The 15,930-nt window shown below is 44.7% G+C and overlaps 1 protein-coding gene across 6 annotated transcripts in view; it reads left to right on the top strand.

The window, feature by feature from the left end:
• Window positions 1–10,768: 10,768 nt before the first annotated feature.
• Window positions 10,769–15,930, top strand: part of ARHGEF2 (Rho/Rac guanine nucleotide exchange factor 2) — a 32,772-nt gene continuing 27,610 nt past the window's right edge. For 2 of the 6 annotated variants that reach the window (XM_036861049.1, XM_036861021.1), the window contains exon 1: window positions 13,645–13,663. Coding sequence is in view for 3 of the 6 variants with exons in the window: in XM_036860964.1 (XP_036716859.1) it covers window positions 10,823–10,886; window positions 11,481–11,520; window positions 12,737–12,830 (198 nt within the window). In the remaining 3 variants the exon portion in view is untranslated. Of the gene's footprint in view, window positions 10,887–11,480; window positions 11,521–12,300; window positions 12,444–12,502; window positions 12,548–12,736; window positions 12,831–13,644; window positions 13,664–15,930 lie in introns of those variants that run through there. The other 4 variants (XM_036860964.1, XM_036860991.1, XM_036861002.1 and 1 more) reach the window with 4 other exon arrangements.

Below are 15,930 nucleotides of genomic sequence, written 5' to 3'. Positions count from 1 at the left end.
TGATTCAGACTGGCCTGTGTGTGCCTCCCATGAACAAAGACGTCCCAGAGGTGTTCCTCACAGGTGGAGACCTGGTGCCCCAAGGCCACACTCGCCGCTGCCTGTCTGTGGTCGAGTCCAGAGAGCAGCTGGAGGAGAATGAAGAAGAGGAGGAGGAGGGGGAAAAGAAAGAGGGAGACGGCTTCCACGCTGTACCCCTCCGAAGGTCAAGGGCTTTCCGTGCCCACAGTCACAACTACGACCCCTTCAAAAGACATAGTTGGGGGCCAGGCAAGGAGCTCCAGGATCCACTGAGCAGGTAAAACACCAGGGGACCTCCTGTCTCTCCTTCTGTCAAGTCCTAGACCTAGGAGAAGTGGTTGGAAAGGAATGACAGGAGTTGAAGAGACCTGGGCCCCTAGTCTCTTCCCTGGAGAATCCGAACCCAGGCCTGTTGTGGGCCTTTGGGGAGGGTGGACCCTGCCTTTCAAAATGTGGCTCTCCCTAGTAGTCCTAGCTCCTTCTTTCTACCTAGTCTCAAGGGCAGGTGGGTGAGAATGGAGAGGGAGAGGTATGGAGGTGAGGTGAGTAGCGGGACACTCAGATCTTATTGCCTCCACCTCCCACTTGGGTTTCTTAGGACCATACAACAGTGTCAGAGCTGGAAGGGACTCAGGGATCATATGGCCCAATCACCTCGTTTTACAGATGAGGAAACTGAAGCCTGGAGAACTTTGGGAGGTTTCTTGAGAGAAGTGCTCCCAGGGTTGGGGCATGGAACCTGGCCCCCTTTCCCAAATTGCTCCCTGCCTGCTGGATCCAGGCTGAGGCAGGCCCAAGATATTTAGACATCATAGTCCAGCCCTACAATGGGGGAAGAACTGCTCTTGCTCAGGGGTCCGCATATGCTTGGCAGACCAGAAGAGAGGGACCCAGCTCTTCCCCTCTCCTGGAAAATCACTGACCATATCCCCAAAGACAGAGGAAGCCAGAAAGAGAAGGTCCGGGAGTCAGCATGAAGAGTTCAGTGTGAGTGGTCATTGTGAGGGCCTGCTAGCCGTGGAAGGGCCCTGTCTCTCTGCTTTGACAATGGTCCCCTTGGACAAGTTCTCTTAGCTCTGGTGAGTAGACCAAGCTTCTCTAGCTCCTAGGCAGGGCTGGCTGGGCTGTGTGAGGGGAGAGGACCTTGTCCCTTAACTGGCTTGGGAGGGAACTTGGGCGAGAAGCCTTGTCCGCAGGACTCATGGTACCTTCCTAAGAGCAGCTAATCTAAGGCAGAGATGCCCTGAGTACGCTTTATGTGGTGCCGACTCTATCTCAGGGTCTTCCAGATGTCACCTTTCACTATCAGGCACTAATTTTGACCCTTGGGTAGAGAAGAAAGGGAGCCCTGGGCACACCATTTATCTTAGTAGGAGCTAAGGTTGGCATCAGAAACCAGGCAAAGAGCGAGAATGCAGCTTACCCTTCCTTTCCCTCCCTGCTGAACGCTGGCTGTTTTCTGGAGGGCAGTACTGTCCTTTGACCAGCAGGGGTCACCCTTGCCTGAAGCCAGCTCCACAGTTTTGCCAAAGCACAGCCCCAAAGGGAAGCCAGTTTGGGTCTGGCCTGCGCCTAGGCTAACAGGAAGGGCTGGGCTGGGGGCAAGCAACAGGACTGGGCTGAGGCGGTGTTCCTCCCTGGTGCCTGTCACAGGCCACTGGGACCGGAGGGCAGTGGTGGCAATGTGTGTTTCAGGAACAAACTGCAGGCATCGGGATGTGTGGGCTCCCAGGAGCCCCCCTTACTGCAGAGCCAAGAGGAACTGGACCCCTTTCTGGAACTGCAGCACCAAGGTGGCCAACCCTCCTGCGTGGTATGGATAGACAAATCCCCATGGAAGCTACCACCTTCCTCCCCCTCTCCTGCCCCTTTGCCTGTCCAACCACCACTCTGTGCCTCTTCTGTTCTGCAAGCTGCTGGGTCTCTCTGTGCCCAGGCATCACTTTGACTCCATCTGATGGAATCTGAATCTGGTGTCTCTACCCCTCTGTCTGCTTCCCTGGGGCTGTATGCTCTGTCCCCCACTCTTGGTGTCCTGCCTCTGTCTCTTTCTCTGAGACTCTCTGTGCCTTCCTTTCTGTGTCTGTGTCTCTGTGTTGATGTGGGTATCTCTGTTCCTCTCTCATTAAAAGGTCCCTGCTCCCCTTGGTGTTATAACCACTTCTTTCTGTGGACCCCACATTTCTCAGATTTGGAGATGAACTTATTATTTGTAGGATGAAACTAGGCATCTGGTACCCTGAAACACAATAGTTCTCTAACAAGATAATCATAGGACTATCAAGTGAGAAAGGATATAGAGATTGCTCAGCCTTCTGGCTTAAGGGAACATCACAGGGAAGATCTCAAACCAGGACCCAGAGACCACTGAGGATACGCGAAGCTTTTAGAGACATCACTGGGTTTGCTAGCTAAGAGTCCCTGAGTACAGTCAGCCCTCTGTATGCATAGGTTCTGCGTCCATGGATTCAACCAACCATGGATCAAAAACATTTGAAAAAAAATTCCAGAAATTTTCAAAAAGCAAAACTTGAATTTGCCTCATGCTGGCAACTATTTATATAGCATTTACACTGTGTTTACAACTATTTACATGGCATTTATATTACATTAGGTATTACAATTAATCTAGAGATGATTTAAAGTATATGGGAGGATGCACACAGGTTATATGCAAATTTCAGTATTATGCCATTTTATGTAAGGGACTTGAGCATCCTCAGCTTTTGGTATCCACAGGATCCTGGAATCAATCCCTCATGGATAATGAGGGACAGCTGTACATGGAACTGTCTCAAGCCCAGTGACTTAAGGTTACCCCCCTCCAGCACATCCTTTAACTGGCCAGGGGTACCCACCCGGCCTCATTGTTCAAGTGCCTGTGGTTTGGGAGAGAGGCTGAGAAGAGGGGGCTGTTACAGCCTGTCAGGGAAGCAGAAAAACCCATCTTCTCCCAGCTCCCACTTTTCTCCATCAGCATCTCTGTAGGTCTTCCCTCACATCTGATTCAATGTGGTATGGTAGAAAGAACAGGATTTGGGAGTCACACTGCTCCTAGTTGAACAATTTATTTCAGCTTTCTGGAAATCAGGATACTAAAAACTGTCTTTTAAAGTTGTGATTATTCAATGAAAAAAAAAAGTGTTAAAGTGCCCAGTACAGAGGCTAGCACACGGGAGATAACGATTTATTTTTTCTCTTCTCCCCTCCATTCCTTTGTACTTCTTTCTCTCTCTTCCACCTCTCTCTTCTCCCTGCTTCCCCCTTCTTGGTATTATATGTCTTCTTCTTTCCCCCCTTCTCTAGTGGTTTTTTTTTTTCTTCTCTTTTTATGCCTTCCTGTTCTGATTCCTCTTCTCTCTTCACCTAATCTTTAAGCACTTCCCTTAAATTTCTCCTCGTCTGTATGTTTGGGGTTTTTTGTATCTTCCTGCAGCAGCAAATAGGTATAAGTCTTCAGCAAAGTCCACAGACTAAAAGTCTGAGATTCATTAAACTAGACTGGGGCTTTCAGACTAGTTTGAAAGCCAAGCCAAGTCTAGCTCAAAATTTATTTTGTTTGGCCAGCATGGTGTTTACACTTTCCAAAATTCAGATGTCCTTAGATGGGAGCTGTACCCTCCAGTTTGCCAGAGTTGCTAGTACTCTCTATTGTATTTTTCCATTTGTCATAAATATAATATGTAAAAATGAATGACTAATCAATCACCCATCCATCTCCGGAACTAGAATATCACCAGTACATTTATCTTTACTTATGTCTTCCTCTCTTCTCTTATTCCCTTGCCTTCCCACCAGAGGTAATCACTATCTTGAATTTTCTTAATCACTCATTTACTTTTTTTTTTTAATAGTTTTAACACAAAGCATTACCTAATGATATATTATTTCTTTTTTGTTTGTTTCTGACTTTAAAAACAATGATGTTATATTGTACAATATTTTCTATAACTTTCATTTTCACTCAGCATTCTGTTTCTAATTTTTATCCATGTGTTGCAAATAGTTATAGGTAATTATTTTCATTCCAATCTTCTGTTGATGGACATTTGGATAATTTCCATTCTTTACTATTATGAAGTGTCATTATGAACATCCTTTTATCCATCTTCTGGTGCTCATTTGCAAGAATTTCTCCGGGGTATATACCTTGGAGTAGAACTGTTGGGTCATAGAGTACACAGATGTTCATTTTTATAAGATAATGGCAAACTGTTTCCACCCACATCAGTAGTATATAAGAGTTCCCATTGATCCACATGCTTTCCAACACTTGGAGTCATCAGATTTCTTAATTTTGCCAATCTAGTGGTTATAAATCTCATTGTGGTTTTAATTTGAATTATCCTTATTACAAATGGAATTGAGCAATTTTTATATGTGTCTTGGTCATTTGTGTTTCCTCTTCTGTGAAATTCCTCTTCATGTCTTTTGCCCACTTTTCTACTGGATTCTTTGAGGGTTTTTTTCTTTATTGTTTTGAATGTGTTCTTTACATATTCTGAATATTAATCCTTTGTTGTTACATGTGTTGCAATGATCTTTTCTCAAAGATTGAGAAAAGTGGTTTGTCTTTTCCTTCTCCTATGGTGTCTTTAAAGAAACAGAGTTTCTTAATTTAAAAAGAACATATTTATTGAAGTATAACATACATACAAAACACGTATTAAAAAAAACTTTTGAGATCTTAGTTGGAGTTGCATTGACTCTAAAGATTAATTTAGGGAAAGTGGACATCTTTACAGTATTGCTTCTTCCTACCCATCCATGAAAATAGTATACTTCTTCATTTAATGTCTTTTAATAAAGTTTTATCAATTTTTTTCCATACAGAGTTTGTGGATATATATTAGATGTATTCTTAGGTATATTATACTTTTTTGGTCAAGATTTTAAATTAAAAATTTTTATTGAAGTATAGCTGATTTACAATGTTTCAGGTGTACAGCGAAGTGATTCAGTTATACATATATATATATGTATTCTTTTTCAGATTCTTTTCTATTATAAGTTATTACTGTCAAGATTTTAATTTTAGCCATTCTGGTGGGTGTTTTAGAATTGTCTCATTTTGGTTTTAATTTGCATGTCCCTGTTGAAAAATTTTCTTGAGCACCTTTTCATATTCTCATTGACCATCTGAATATCTTCTTTTGTGAAATGTCTGTTCAAGTCTTTTGCTCAATTTGTAAAACAGCTTGTCTTTTTCTTATTGATTTGTAAGAGTTCTCTATATATTCTGGATCTGAGTCCTTTGTCAGATATATGTATTGTGAGTATCTTCTCTGGGTCTTTGACTTGCATTTTTACTTTAATAGTGTATTTTAATAAGCATGAGTTTTTAATTTAGATGAAGTCCAGTTTATTGATTATTTTAATGGTTAGTGCTTTTGGTCATGTTTAAGAAATCTTGCCTACCCCAAGAACGTGAAGATTTTTCTTCGATATTTTCTTCTAGAAGCTTTATAGTTTTAGCTTTCGTGTTTAGGTCTGTGATTTATCTAGGTTCTTGTGTATGGGAGAAATCAAGGTTTTGGTTTTTTCCCCATGTAAATATCCAGTTGCTTCATTAAAAAACTTACTTTCCCCATTGAATTGCTGCGGTGACTTTGTTGAAAATCAAGTGACTATATTTGTGTGAATCTATTTCTGGGGACTGTTCTCTGTTCCATTGATCTATTTGTCTATTCTTATGCCAGTATCACATTATCTTAATTAATGTGGCTTTATTGTAAGTCTTAAAAATGTAGTAGTGTAAGTCGTCCAACTTTATTATTTTTCTTTAAGATTATCTTGGCTATTCTAGGTCCTTTGCACTTCTAGGTGAATTTTATTTTATTTATTTTTAAAAATATTTATTTATTTGGCCACATCAGGTCTTAGTTGCAGCACGTGGGATCTTCGTCGCAGCGTGCAGGGTTCTCTAGTTGTGGCGCGCGGGCTCCAGAGTACACAGGCTCAGTAGTTGTGATGCACAGGCTTAGTTGCCCTGCAGCATGTGGGATCTTAGTTCCCCAACCAGGGATCGAACCCACGTCCCCTGCATTGGAAGGCAGATTCTTAACCACTGGACCACCAGGGAAGTCTCTGCACTTCTATGTGAATTTTAGAATCAGCTTATCAATTTCTAAAGATGAAAAATTCTGCTGAATTTTGACTGAGGTTGTACTGAATTCAAAGATTAATTTAGGAAAAATTGACTTCTTTCTGATATTGAGTCTTCTTATCAATGAAAAATAATATCTCTATTTTGTTAGGCTTTCTAAAAAAAAAGTATTAGTTTCCTTCATACAGGTCTTGTCAATCTTTATTAGATTTATTTCTATGTGCCTTATATATTTTGTTGCTATTATAAATGCTTTCTTATATTTAAATTACATTAATTACATTTTATACTTATTTTTGGTTTATAGAAATGCAATTTAATTAATTATAGTTATTTACCTTGTTAAACTCTTTTTTTTCAGTTATAACAATTTATCTGTGGATTTTTTTTGGCTTTTCTAAGTAGACAATTATGTCATCTTTATTTTTATTTTATTTTATTTTTTATTTTTTTAAAAATTTTATTTATTTATTTTTATTTTTGGCTGTGTTGGGTCTTCGTAGCTGCGTGCAGGCTTTCTCTAGTTGCGGCGAGCAGGGGCTACTCTTCCTTGCGGTGTGCAGGCTTCTCATTGTGGTGGCTTCTCTTGTTGCGAAGCACAGGCTCTAGGCACATGGGCTTCAGTAGTTGTGGCATGTGGGCTCAGTAGTTGTGGCTCGCGGGCTCTAGAGCGCAGGCTCAGTCACTGTGGCGCATGGGCTTAGTCGCTCCACGGCATGTGGGATCTTCCCAGACCAGGGCTTGAACCCGTGTCACCCTGCATTGGCAGGCGGATTCTTAACCACTGCACCACCAGGGAAGCCCATATACCATCTTTAAATGAACTTTGTTTTCTTCTTTTTCAATATTTATTTCTTTCATTTCTTTTTCTTGCCCTACTGTGTGTGCTTGGCTAGGGCTCTATTGCAGTGCTGAACAGAAATGGCTATCATTGTCTTGTTTCTGATTTTAGAGGGAGTACATCTTATGTTTCACCATTGAAATCGATTTTTGGCTGTAAGGTTTTAAAAGATACTCTATCCAGTTAAGGAAGATTCCTTCCATTTGTAACTGCCAGGTCTTTGGTTTTACCATGAGTGAGTGTTGGAGTTTATCCTATGATTTTTTTGCTTTTACTGAGTTGGTTATGTTTTTTCTCCTTTAATATGTCATTGAGGTAAATTACATTTAAAGATTTTCCTCATCTTAAACCACCCTTATATTTTTAGAATAAGTCTGACTTTTTCATGATGGATTGATTATCTTTTTTACACACTGCTGGATTTTATTTGTGGCATCAATTATCTATTGCTACATAAAAGATCAGCCCCAAACTTAGTGGCTTAAAACAACAACCTTTTTTTCCCCCTCACAGTTCTATGGGTGGTTAATTTGGACTGAACTCAGCTGGGTATTCTTCTGCTGGCTCCACCTGGACTCACTTATGTGGCCGTAGTTGTCTGGTGGCTGAATAGGGCTGATGGTCAAGGACAGCCGTACTCATGCCTGTGGGTTGGCAGGTTGCTTGTTGTGGTACTTTGGTTCTCATCCACATGGCTTCTCCAGAAGGCTTAGGCTTGGACTGGTTCACGTGGCAATAGCATTCCAAGTGGGCATGAGTGGAAGCTTTAAGTTTTCTTGAGGTGTAGGCTCAAAAAATCACATCATGCTACTTCTGCCACATTCTATTCATCGTAATAAGTCACAGGCCAGCCTGTGACTGAGTGAAGAAATAGACTCCTTCTTGATTGTAGGAGCTGCAAATAATTTGTGGCTACTTAAAATCTATTACAGTTTGCTAATATTTTGTTTGGAATTTTTGTACTTTTCATAAGAGAGATTGAGCCATAATTTTCCTTTGTCATATGGTCTGTGTGTAGTTTAAGAATCAAGGTTGGGGCTTCCCTGGTGGCGCAGTGGTTGAGAGTCTGCCTGCCAATGCAGGGGACACGGGTTCGAGCCCTGGTCTGGGACGATCCCACATGCCGCGGAGCAACTAGGCCCATGAGCCACAATTACTGAGCCTGCGCGTCTGGAGCCTGTGATCCGCAACAAGAGAGGCCGTGATGGTGAGAGGCCCGCGCGCAGCGATGAAGAGTGGCCCCCGCTTGCCACAGCTAGAGAAGGCCCTCGCACAGAAATGAAGACCCAACAAAGCCATAAATAAATAAAATAAATAAAAATTAAAAAAAAAAAAGAATCAAGGTTATACTTGCCTTATAGAAAGAGTTGGAAAGTTTTTGGTTTTGTTTTCTATTCTTTGGAAGAGTTTGTATAAGATTTCAGTGATCTATTCCTTGAAAGCTCTGTTCCTTGACTATAAAACTGTTTTGGCCTGGTGTGTTTTGTTTTGTTTATAGAAAGATTAACTACTGATTCCATTTCTTTAATAGGACCATTCAGACTTTCTATTTCTTCTAGATTCAGTTTTGGTAAGTTATATATATTTTGTTTGTTTTTTTAAAGAATTTATCTATTTTGTTTGCATTTTCAAAATTACTGGCATTAAGTTGTAGATAGCATTATCTTTCTAGTCACTACTGTTTCTGTAGTTAGGTCCACTCTTTCATTCTACTTTTATTTGTGCATCACCCTTATCAAAGGTTTGTCTATTTTATTTGCCTGTTCCTAAAATCAACTCTTGGCTTTATTGATCCTATTTCATTTGTTACTACTTCATTGATTTCTGCTTTTATCTTTGTCATATCCTTTCTTCTATTTACTTTGGGTTTGTTTTGTGGTTCTTTTTCTAACCTTTTAAGCTGGCATAGCTCATTAATTTTCAGTTCAAAAATTTTTCAGTTAAGCATTTTAAATCGACAAATTATCCTTGAGATACATTTTGGCCATCTCCCACAAGTTTTGTTGAGTAGTATTTTCATTATTGTTGTTATAAAATATCTTTAAATTCCCATAATGATTTCTTCTTTGACCAGTAAGTTTATTTAGAAGGGTGTTTTAAAATGTCTTTTCTTTTTTTTATAGTGAATACAGAGAGATGTCAGAGGAGCTAGTTAGAGTAGCAAGTATTAAATTTATTTATTTATTTATTTATGGCTGTGTTGGGTCTTCGTTTCTGTGCGAGGGCTTTCTCTAGTTGTGGCAAGCGGGGGCCACTCTTCATCGCGGTGCGCGGGCCTCTCACTATCGCGGCCTCTCTCATTGTGGAGCACAGGCTCCAGACGCGCAGGCTCAGTAATTGTGGCTCATGGGCCTAGTTGCTCCGCGGCATGTGGGATCTTCCCAGACCAGGGCTTGAACCCATGTCCCCTGCATTGGCAGGCAGAGTCTCAACCACTGCGCCACCAGGGAAGCCCCCTAAAATTTCTAAATCTATGCAGATTTTTTTAAAACTTAAATAAAAATTTGAAATATAACATAGATATAGAGAAGTGTATAAAACTTATATGTACAACGTAATGCATAATTAGGAAGCAAACAACCATGTAACTACTCCAGGTTAAAAAAAAATAGAGTACCACCAAAACCCAGAAGCCCCCCGTGTCCCTCCCCATTCATAGCCCTCTCCCTCCTGGCAGAGAGGACCACTTTCTTGACTTTTGAGATCGATTTTCCCTATAGATTTACCACCTTTATGTGTATCTCTAAACAATATCAATTAGTTTTGCCTGTTTTAAACTTTATATGAAAGTAACCACAAAGTATATAAATCTTTTGTGTCTTCGTTCTTTCATGAGATTCATCCATATTTTTGGGTGAACTGTAGTTTGTTCATTTTTAATGTTGTGGATTTTTTTTTTTTTTTGGCTGAGTTGGGTCTTTGTTGCTGCACGCGGGCTTTCTCTAGTTGCAGCAAGCGGGGGCCTCTCTTCACTGCAGTGCGCGGGCCTCTCATCACGGTGGCTTCTCTTGTTGTGGAGCATGGGCTCTAGGCACGCAGGCTTCAGTAGTTGAGGCTCACGGGCTCCAGAGCGCAGGCTCAGCAGTTGCGGCACGTGGGCTTAGTTGCTCCGCGGCATGTGGGATCCTCCCGGACCAGGGCTCGAACCCGTGTCCCCTGCATTGGCAGGTGGATTCTTAACCGCTGCGCCACCAGGGAAGCCCCATTTTTAATGTTGAATAATGCTTCTATATATAAATATACCTCAGATTGTTTATCCAAGCTACTGAAAAGGGATTTCTGGGTTGTTTCCTATGATCTCTCTGATAGAGGTTATCTGAAATGTGTTGAATTTTGCCTTATGGACTGATACGTAGCCAGTTTTTGTAATGCTCCATGTAGGCTTGAGAAAAAAAAGCGATTTTCGAAAGATTGGGTGTGGGGTTTATGAATATTTCTACTCCCTATTGTTTTAAACCCACACTGCCCCAGTTTTTCTGTGTGTGTGTTTGTTTTTTCATTACCTGCCTGACCTCTATATATTGAGTTTGTCATCTCTGGAAACGATTCAGGGTAAATCTTTTCGAAGATATTTTCTATATTAAGGCAGCCTGGGTTTGAGTTGCAACAGAGTGATGACTGCTAAATAGCAGGAATAACTTCTCAACTATTTCAAGTGGAATGTTCCAGATATGGGTAGTGGGGAGGGGTAGAAGGCCTGAAGGCCTTGAAGAAGGGCTTTGCTGTGGGAAAGTGAAGAGCCTGGGGGGGAAGATGGATGAAGCCTGACCTTTGCATGAGGATTCTTAACATGATTCTAGGGTCAGCGTTCCTGTCACCCACCTGCTGGCCTTTTGGACCACTCGGCCACTGGCATGCTTTCCAAGTCTGTATCCATGAGTGGCATCAATTACTTCTTGGGCTGCTCAGATCCAGCTGGTGAGTAAAAGTGGGGAGCAAAGCAGTGGTGGCCACTTCCTCTGCCTGTCTCACCCCACTCCTCAGAGCCAGCTGTTTAGGGTCCAGATGTCCTGCATTATGTTTAACCACACACCCTTGGAAACCCCAAAATGCCTTTATTCAAATGAGAGATCCGAATTCAGGACTTTGGTATTCTGAGGCTCTCCTTCCAATGAAGGAGGACATAGGACAGAGAGAGGCTCTTTAGCTTCCCCTGTCACCAGAGATGGAGGACAGTTATCCGCAACATACCTTGTCATCAAGAAGAGGCATTGCGAGCTCAGAGTGAACCCTCTGCCCTCGCCATTCACTGAAAAGGAACTGAGACATTGGCCTCTCAGCCCCCTCTCCACACAACGCCGGTGCTCTGTTACCCTGGCTCCTAAGTTCTTCAGCTCTGCTCTGCTCAGACACCGCCCTCCTTCCCTACTCCCCAGTGCCCGCCTTCAGGAATGGCGTCACAAGCACCTGCAGCTTGGGAACCTGATCCAGGTGGAGGGGGTTGGGGAGGCAGCCCTGGGCGCCTTTGTCTGGCTTTAGCTGGACACCTCACGTCTCCTTTTGTGTTGGCAGGGAATTTGTCCCAGTCCTCTGCCGCTGACCTCAGCCAAAGGTGAGTTTGGGGGACACAGAGCCCTTCAAAGCCCTAGATGGGGGAGGGACAATGGGACTGGGCCCTGGGTTTTGTAGCCCCAAGGGTCTCTGTTTCCTGAAACATTGTTCCCCTGAACGTTTCTTATGAAAGACCTCCAAATATCCTTCTACCTGCGCTGCATAGAATTCCCCTTCTTCTCATTGGCTGGGGAAGGCTAAGAAGGTTCCCGGTAGCTCCATGGGATGAAGAAGAAATCAGGGAAAGAAAAGGAGTATATAGACCCCAGGGTGTCTGTTAAATAAGAGAGTGGAGGTTGACTGCTGTTGTCAGTGTCAGAAAAGTGAGCAGGCAGATTGGCTGCTGCACAATCTTAGGGAGAGACGGTGACCAAGGACCATGGATCAGCTTTGGATAGCTGAGATAATCGGCCAATGGGGAGTGGCCCTGAGGAGAGCTGGGCACGGGCTGTAGCGCCCCAAGGGGAGAGGGCAGGGGCTGAAGGCATATTGTTCAGGAATCGAGGTGGAGGCTGGGAAATTTACATAGTATCTATGTAAATAAGCACGCAAAATCAGCACCTGTTTATTTGGCTCCTACAGCTGAAGCCTGATTAGAGTGGGTCAGCCCTCTAAGACAGTGTGGGTGTGTGAGCTAGTAATGGGCCCTTTAAGATATCAAGCTCTGATTTGTGGTCCTGAAAATCTCTAGCTGACACATCCTCCTGGCTCTGGGTTTGGGATTAGCTCATGGGATGGGGCTGATGAAATCCCAGGAAATTCAGTCCTTATTGGCGTTAGGCCCAGAGGCCCTTTCCAAACAGCAGGGAGGGTCGTACACAGGACTCTTGTTTTGTGAGGGGAAAACGTCCCCTTGGAGAGCCCCCCTCCCCGTATCATTTCCGTTGGGAAGCAGCATGAAAGAGGAGATTGGGCCTGGATTAGGTAGGAAGGGGGAGTCTGTATTTATCTGGGAGGAGCCTGGAGTTTTCCTCATAAATAGAAGGGCCTGGGAAACTGTAGTGACCATATCTAGGAAATCCCAGGAGGTAGGGGAGTGGGAGCCTCTTTCTCCCGAGTCCTTCCTCTCTCTTCCTCACCCTTCTCTCAGTCTTTCCCCCGGATCTCCCCATCCTCTCTCCCCTGGTCATGGCACTTCATCCACCATATCTCTGGGAGTATCTTGTTCTTTTCCAGCTCCGTCTCCATCTCTTCACCTCTTCTTTTTCTCTCTGCAGCTGCAGCCAACTGGAAGGGGGCTCAGGCACCTGGGCAGGCTCCTCCCTGCGACGGACCCTCAGCTTCATCTTGGGCATGACCGGAAAGGCCAAGGTAGGAGTTGGGGAAGCAGGAGGCCCGGGACCCACTGCCCTCCCCAGTTCCCTTCCCCTCCACCTCACCGTCCGCTCCCCTCCCCCTCCCTCTCTGCTCCCCTCCCCAGCTTCCCCTACTAGGCAGAGACTCAGGGTAATGGTTCAAGTTTTAAGGGAACATGGTATATCTCCCAGTCTCCCTCCTTCTGTCCCAGTAAATCACCTTTCCTCTGCTTTCCCTGTGTCTCCAGCTTAGCAGCCAGCTGTAGACAGCTGGAAGGGGAGATGGGCCAGGAGCCTCAGAAGCTGAGGAGTGGCCTAGCCCTCCCTCTCTGGAGACCCCACATAGCTGAGAGGTGGGCAGCCGAGATCTTAACCATCGGGCATAATAATCATAATAATTACAGCAATACTTTTTACTTCTTCAGAGAGTATTCGGGTTTGCAAAGTGCTTTTACACTCATAATTTTATGGGTGGATATGGCAGCTGAAGGAGTTGAAATGAGACAGACCATAGGCAGAGTGGAAGCCAGGAAAGTGTATGATTGTGGAAGCGCATGCACACCGTACCAGTGGGGCCACGTGCAGTTCCAACCCCAGGAAGGTGAAGGCACGTTGCTCTCTTCCTTATTACCATCCCCCGGCTCCGGTGAAACTAGGAGCTCTGCCTGCTGCTTGAATTCATTTCCACTCTCTTCATTTACTGGCAGAATGAGCCATTCCCCCCTTTTCCTCTCCTGGCTTCCCCAAGCATGCATGTACTTTCCCACCGGGGTGGCTCCTGAACATTGAGAGAAACTCCAGGCAAGACATCATCAGATTCACCTGGAAGCACCACGGGATTCTCACCCAGTAAGGTTACCTGGGCTCCTCCTGGCCCCGCCGGCAATGCCAGCGCTCTCTTCTCTGCCAGCCTTTCAGCCAGGATTCTCCTTCCTCTGGGTGGGCAGGGAGGGCAGAAAAAGAATCAGGTTCTCAGCTCCTTCTCGTTGCAGGCCGCAGGCGGGGAGCTGAAGCATGAGATCAGGCAGTCTGAGAGCAGGGCGAGGTGGGCACAGTGAGGCTTCTTCTCTCCCGTGGAGGGGAGCAGAGCTCTCTAGAGAACAAAGCCAACACCCAGACCTTGGGTCTGACTCCCTCTCCCCACAGCCTCTCTGTTCAGGGTAGGAGAGTCTGACAGCAGAATCACGCTCTTTTCCTGCGGTGGGAATGGTAGAGGAAGTCGGTGCTGTCTAGGGGCCATCCAGATCCCAGTTGGTCTGCATTTGCCCGCCCTTGGCCTAGCAGTTTGGTGAGGGGATGAAGGAGAAAGTGGGCAGAGACTGAAGCCCAGACAGCTAGCAGAAAAGAGCTAGCATCGTCAGGACATCGTCCCAGTCGCCTTTCCTTACTAGGACTCTTGTTCTGTCTTCCTGTTTCCCTCTCTGTCATCTCCTGGTCCATCTTGCTTCCACCCTCATGAATGTGTGTGCTTGAGTCACTAAATCTCTTCTTCCCCCTCCTCCCAGCTCAGGATAGGGGCCATTAGCTGGTAAACACCAGGGGTGGGGGTGGAGAGAAGCTCAGTCAAGCAGTGAGAGAAGGAAGTAGCTTATTCCTTCCTATTTGACTAGCATTGTAGAGTTGACAAAACACTTTTCCAGAGGTCATCTCATTTAATTCTTATAACACTCTGGCAAAGATAAATATTTTAATCTCTGTGTTTTGTTTTTAAAGCTCTTATTTACATTTGTTATTATTTTTAAAATTAATTAATAACTTATTTGTTTATTTTTGGCTGCATTGGGTCTTCTTGGCCATGCGCGGGCTTTCTCTAGTCGTGGCGAGCCGGGGCTACTCTTCATTGAGGTGCGCAGGCTTCTCACTGCAGTGGCTTCTCTTGTTGCAGAGCATGGGCTCTAGGTGTGCGGGCTTCAGTAGCTGTGTCTCGCAGGCTCTAGAGCACAGGCTCAGTAGTTGTAGCGCACGGGCTTAGTTGCTCCGCAGATGTGGGATCTTCCCGGACCAGGGCTCGAACCCATGTCCCCTGCATTGGCAGGTGGATTCTTAACCACTGCACCACCAGGGAAGCCCCTTAATCTCTGTTTCATAGACAAGATAACTTAGAGACTAGGTTACTTGCCCAAGATCCCACAGTTGGCAAAAGGTGGAGCTGTATTACAAACCTAGAGCCTTGACTATATATTGTTGTCTCTGCTTCTGTCAGTAAACCTACGTTAACAGTTTATCCCCTCTCTTCGCTTCTTCCACCATTTCTGATGGATGGCCATTGGAGTCAATAATGCCTTAATCATCTGCTCCCAGAATACACAGGGTCCAAAGTAATGAGAAGAAAAGCAAACCTCCTCCTGGGCGCTGTAGGACTTGGGCCCAGGTATCCCTGTGGCTTTCTCTGCTCACGTACTGGCCAAGATCCTGACAACCAGATTCTTCCCTGGGATGGCCTCCCTACTCCTGAAATGTGGGGGACATATCTGTCAAGTTAAAGGAGCTAAAGAAAGTGGTGGCTACTTTTAGATTCTGGCGGAAATTAGGGTTGGCTTTTGTTTTTGTGTATCTAAAAATACAATTTCTGAAAATCTGGGCGGCATCACTGGATAGGAGGAGCAGGGATTGGGATGAAAATGGTTTGGAAGGGGCAGGGGATGCCAAGGAGAAAGGAAAAGGGTTCACTGTTCCAGAGGATACAGAAAATGGAAATTAAGTCAAGCTGCAGGCCTAGCTCACTGAAAGCACAGGTGTTCTTAAAGGTAGACCGGTTTCCTTTACCCACCCCGCAAGTCCCCTTCCTTACTACTCATCTCTTAAGAGGAAGAAGAGGGCATAGGGTGAGAGGCAGGGTAACAAAGAGCAGATCGGTGGAAAGTATATTGAAGATTGGGGTAGGAGACAGAAGAGGGTTGGAAGATTAAGTCCTCTCCTTTCATAGAGACCGTCTACGTTGAGTTTGGGGACTGAGATCCTTCAGATAACTCTGGGATTCAGGTCCTGGGATTATTGGGTATCCAGACTGGAGTTTGGCCCTTTAAGATTCCATCCTTAGCTTGAAACACCCTCCCACCCCAGGCCTGGGAGAAAAGCCGAGGTCTCAGCCTACCCCTTGTCTCAGGGCCCCTAGT

Source organism: Balaenoptera musculus, chromosome 1, assembly GCF_009873245.2.
Source record: "Balaenoptera musculus isolate JJ_BM4_2016_0621 chromosome 1, mBalMus1.pri.v3, whole genome shotgun sequence".
In the NCBI taxonomy this organism is placed as follows: domain Eukaryota; kingdom Metazoa; phylum Chordata; class Mammalia; order Artiodactyla; family Balaenopteridae; genus Balaenoptera; species Balaenoptera musculus.
This window is presented reverse-complemented; position numbering and strand designations above follow the sequence as displayed.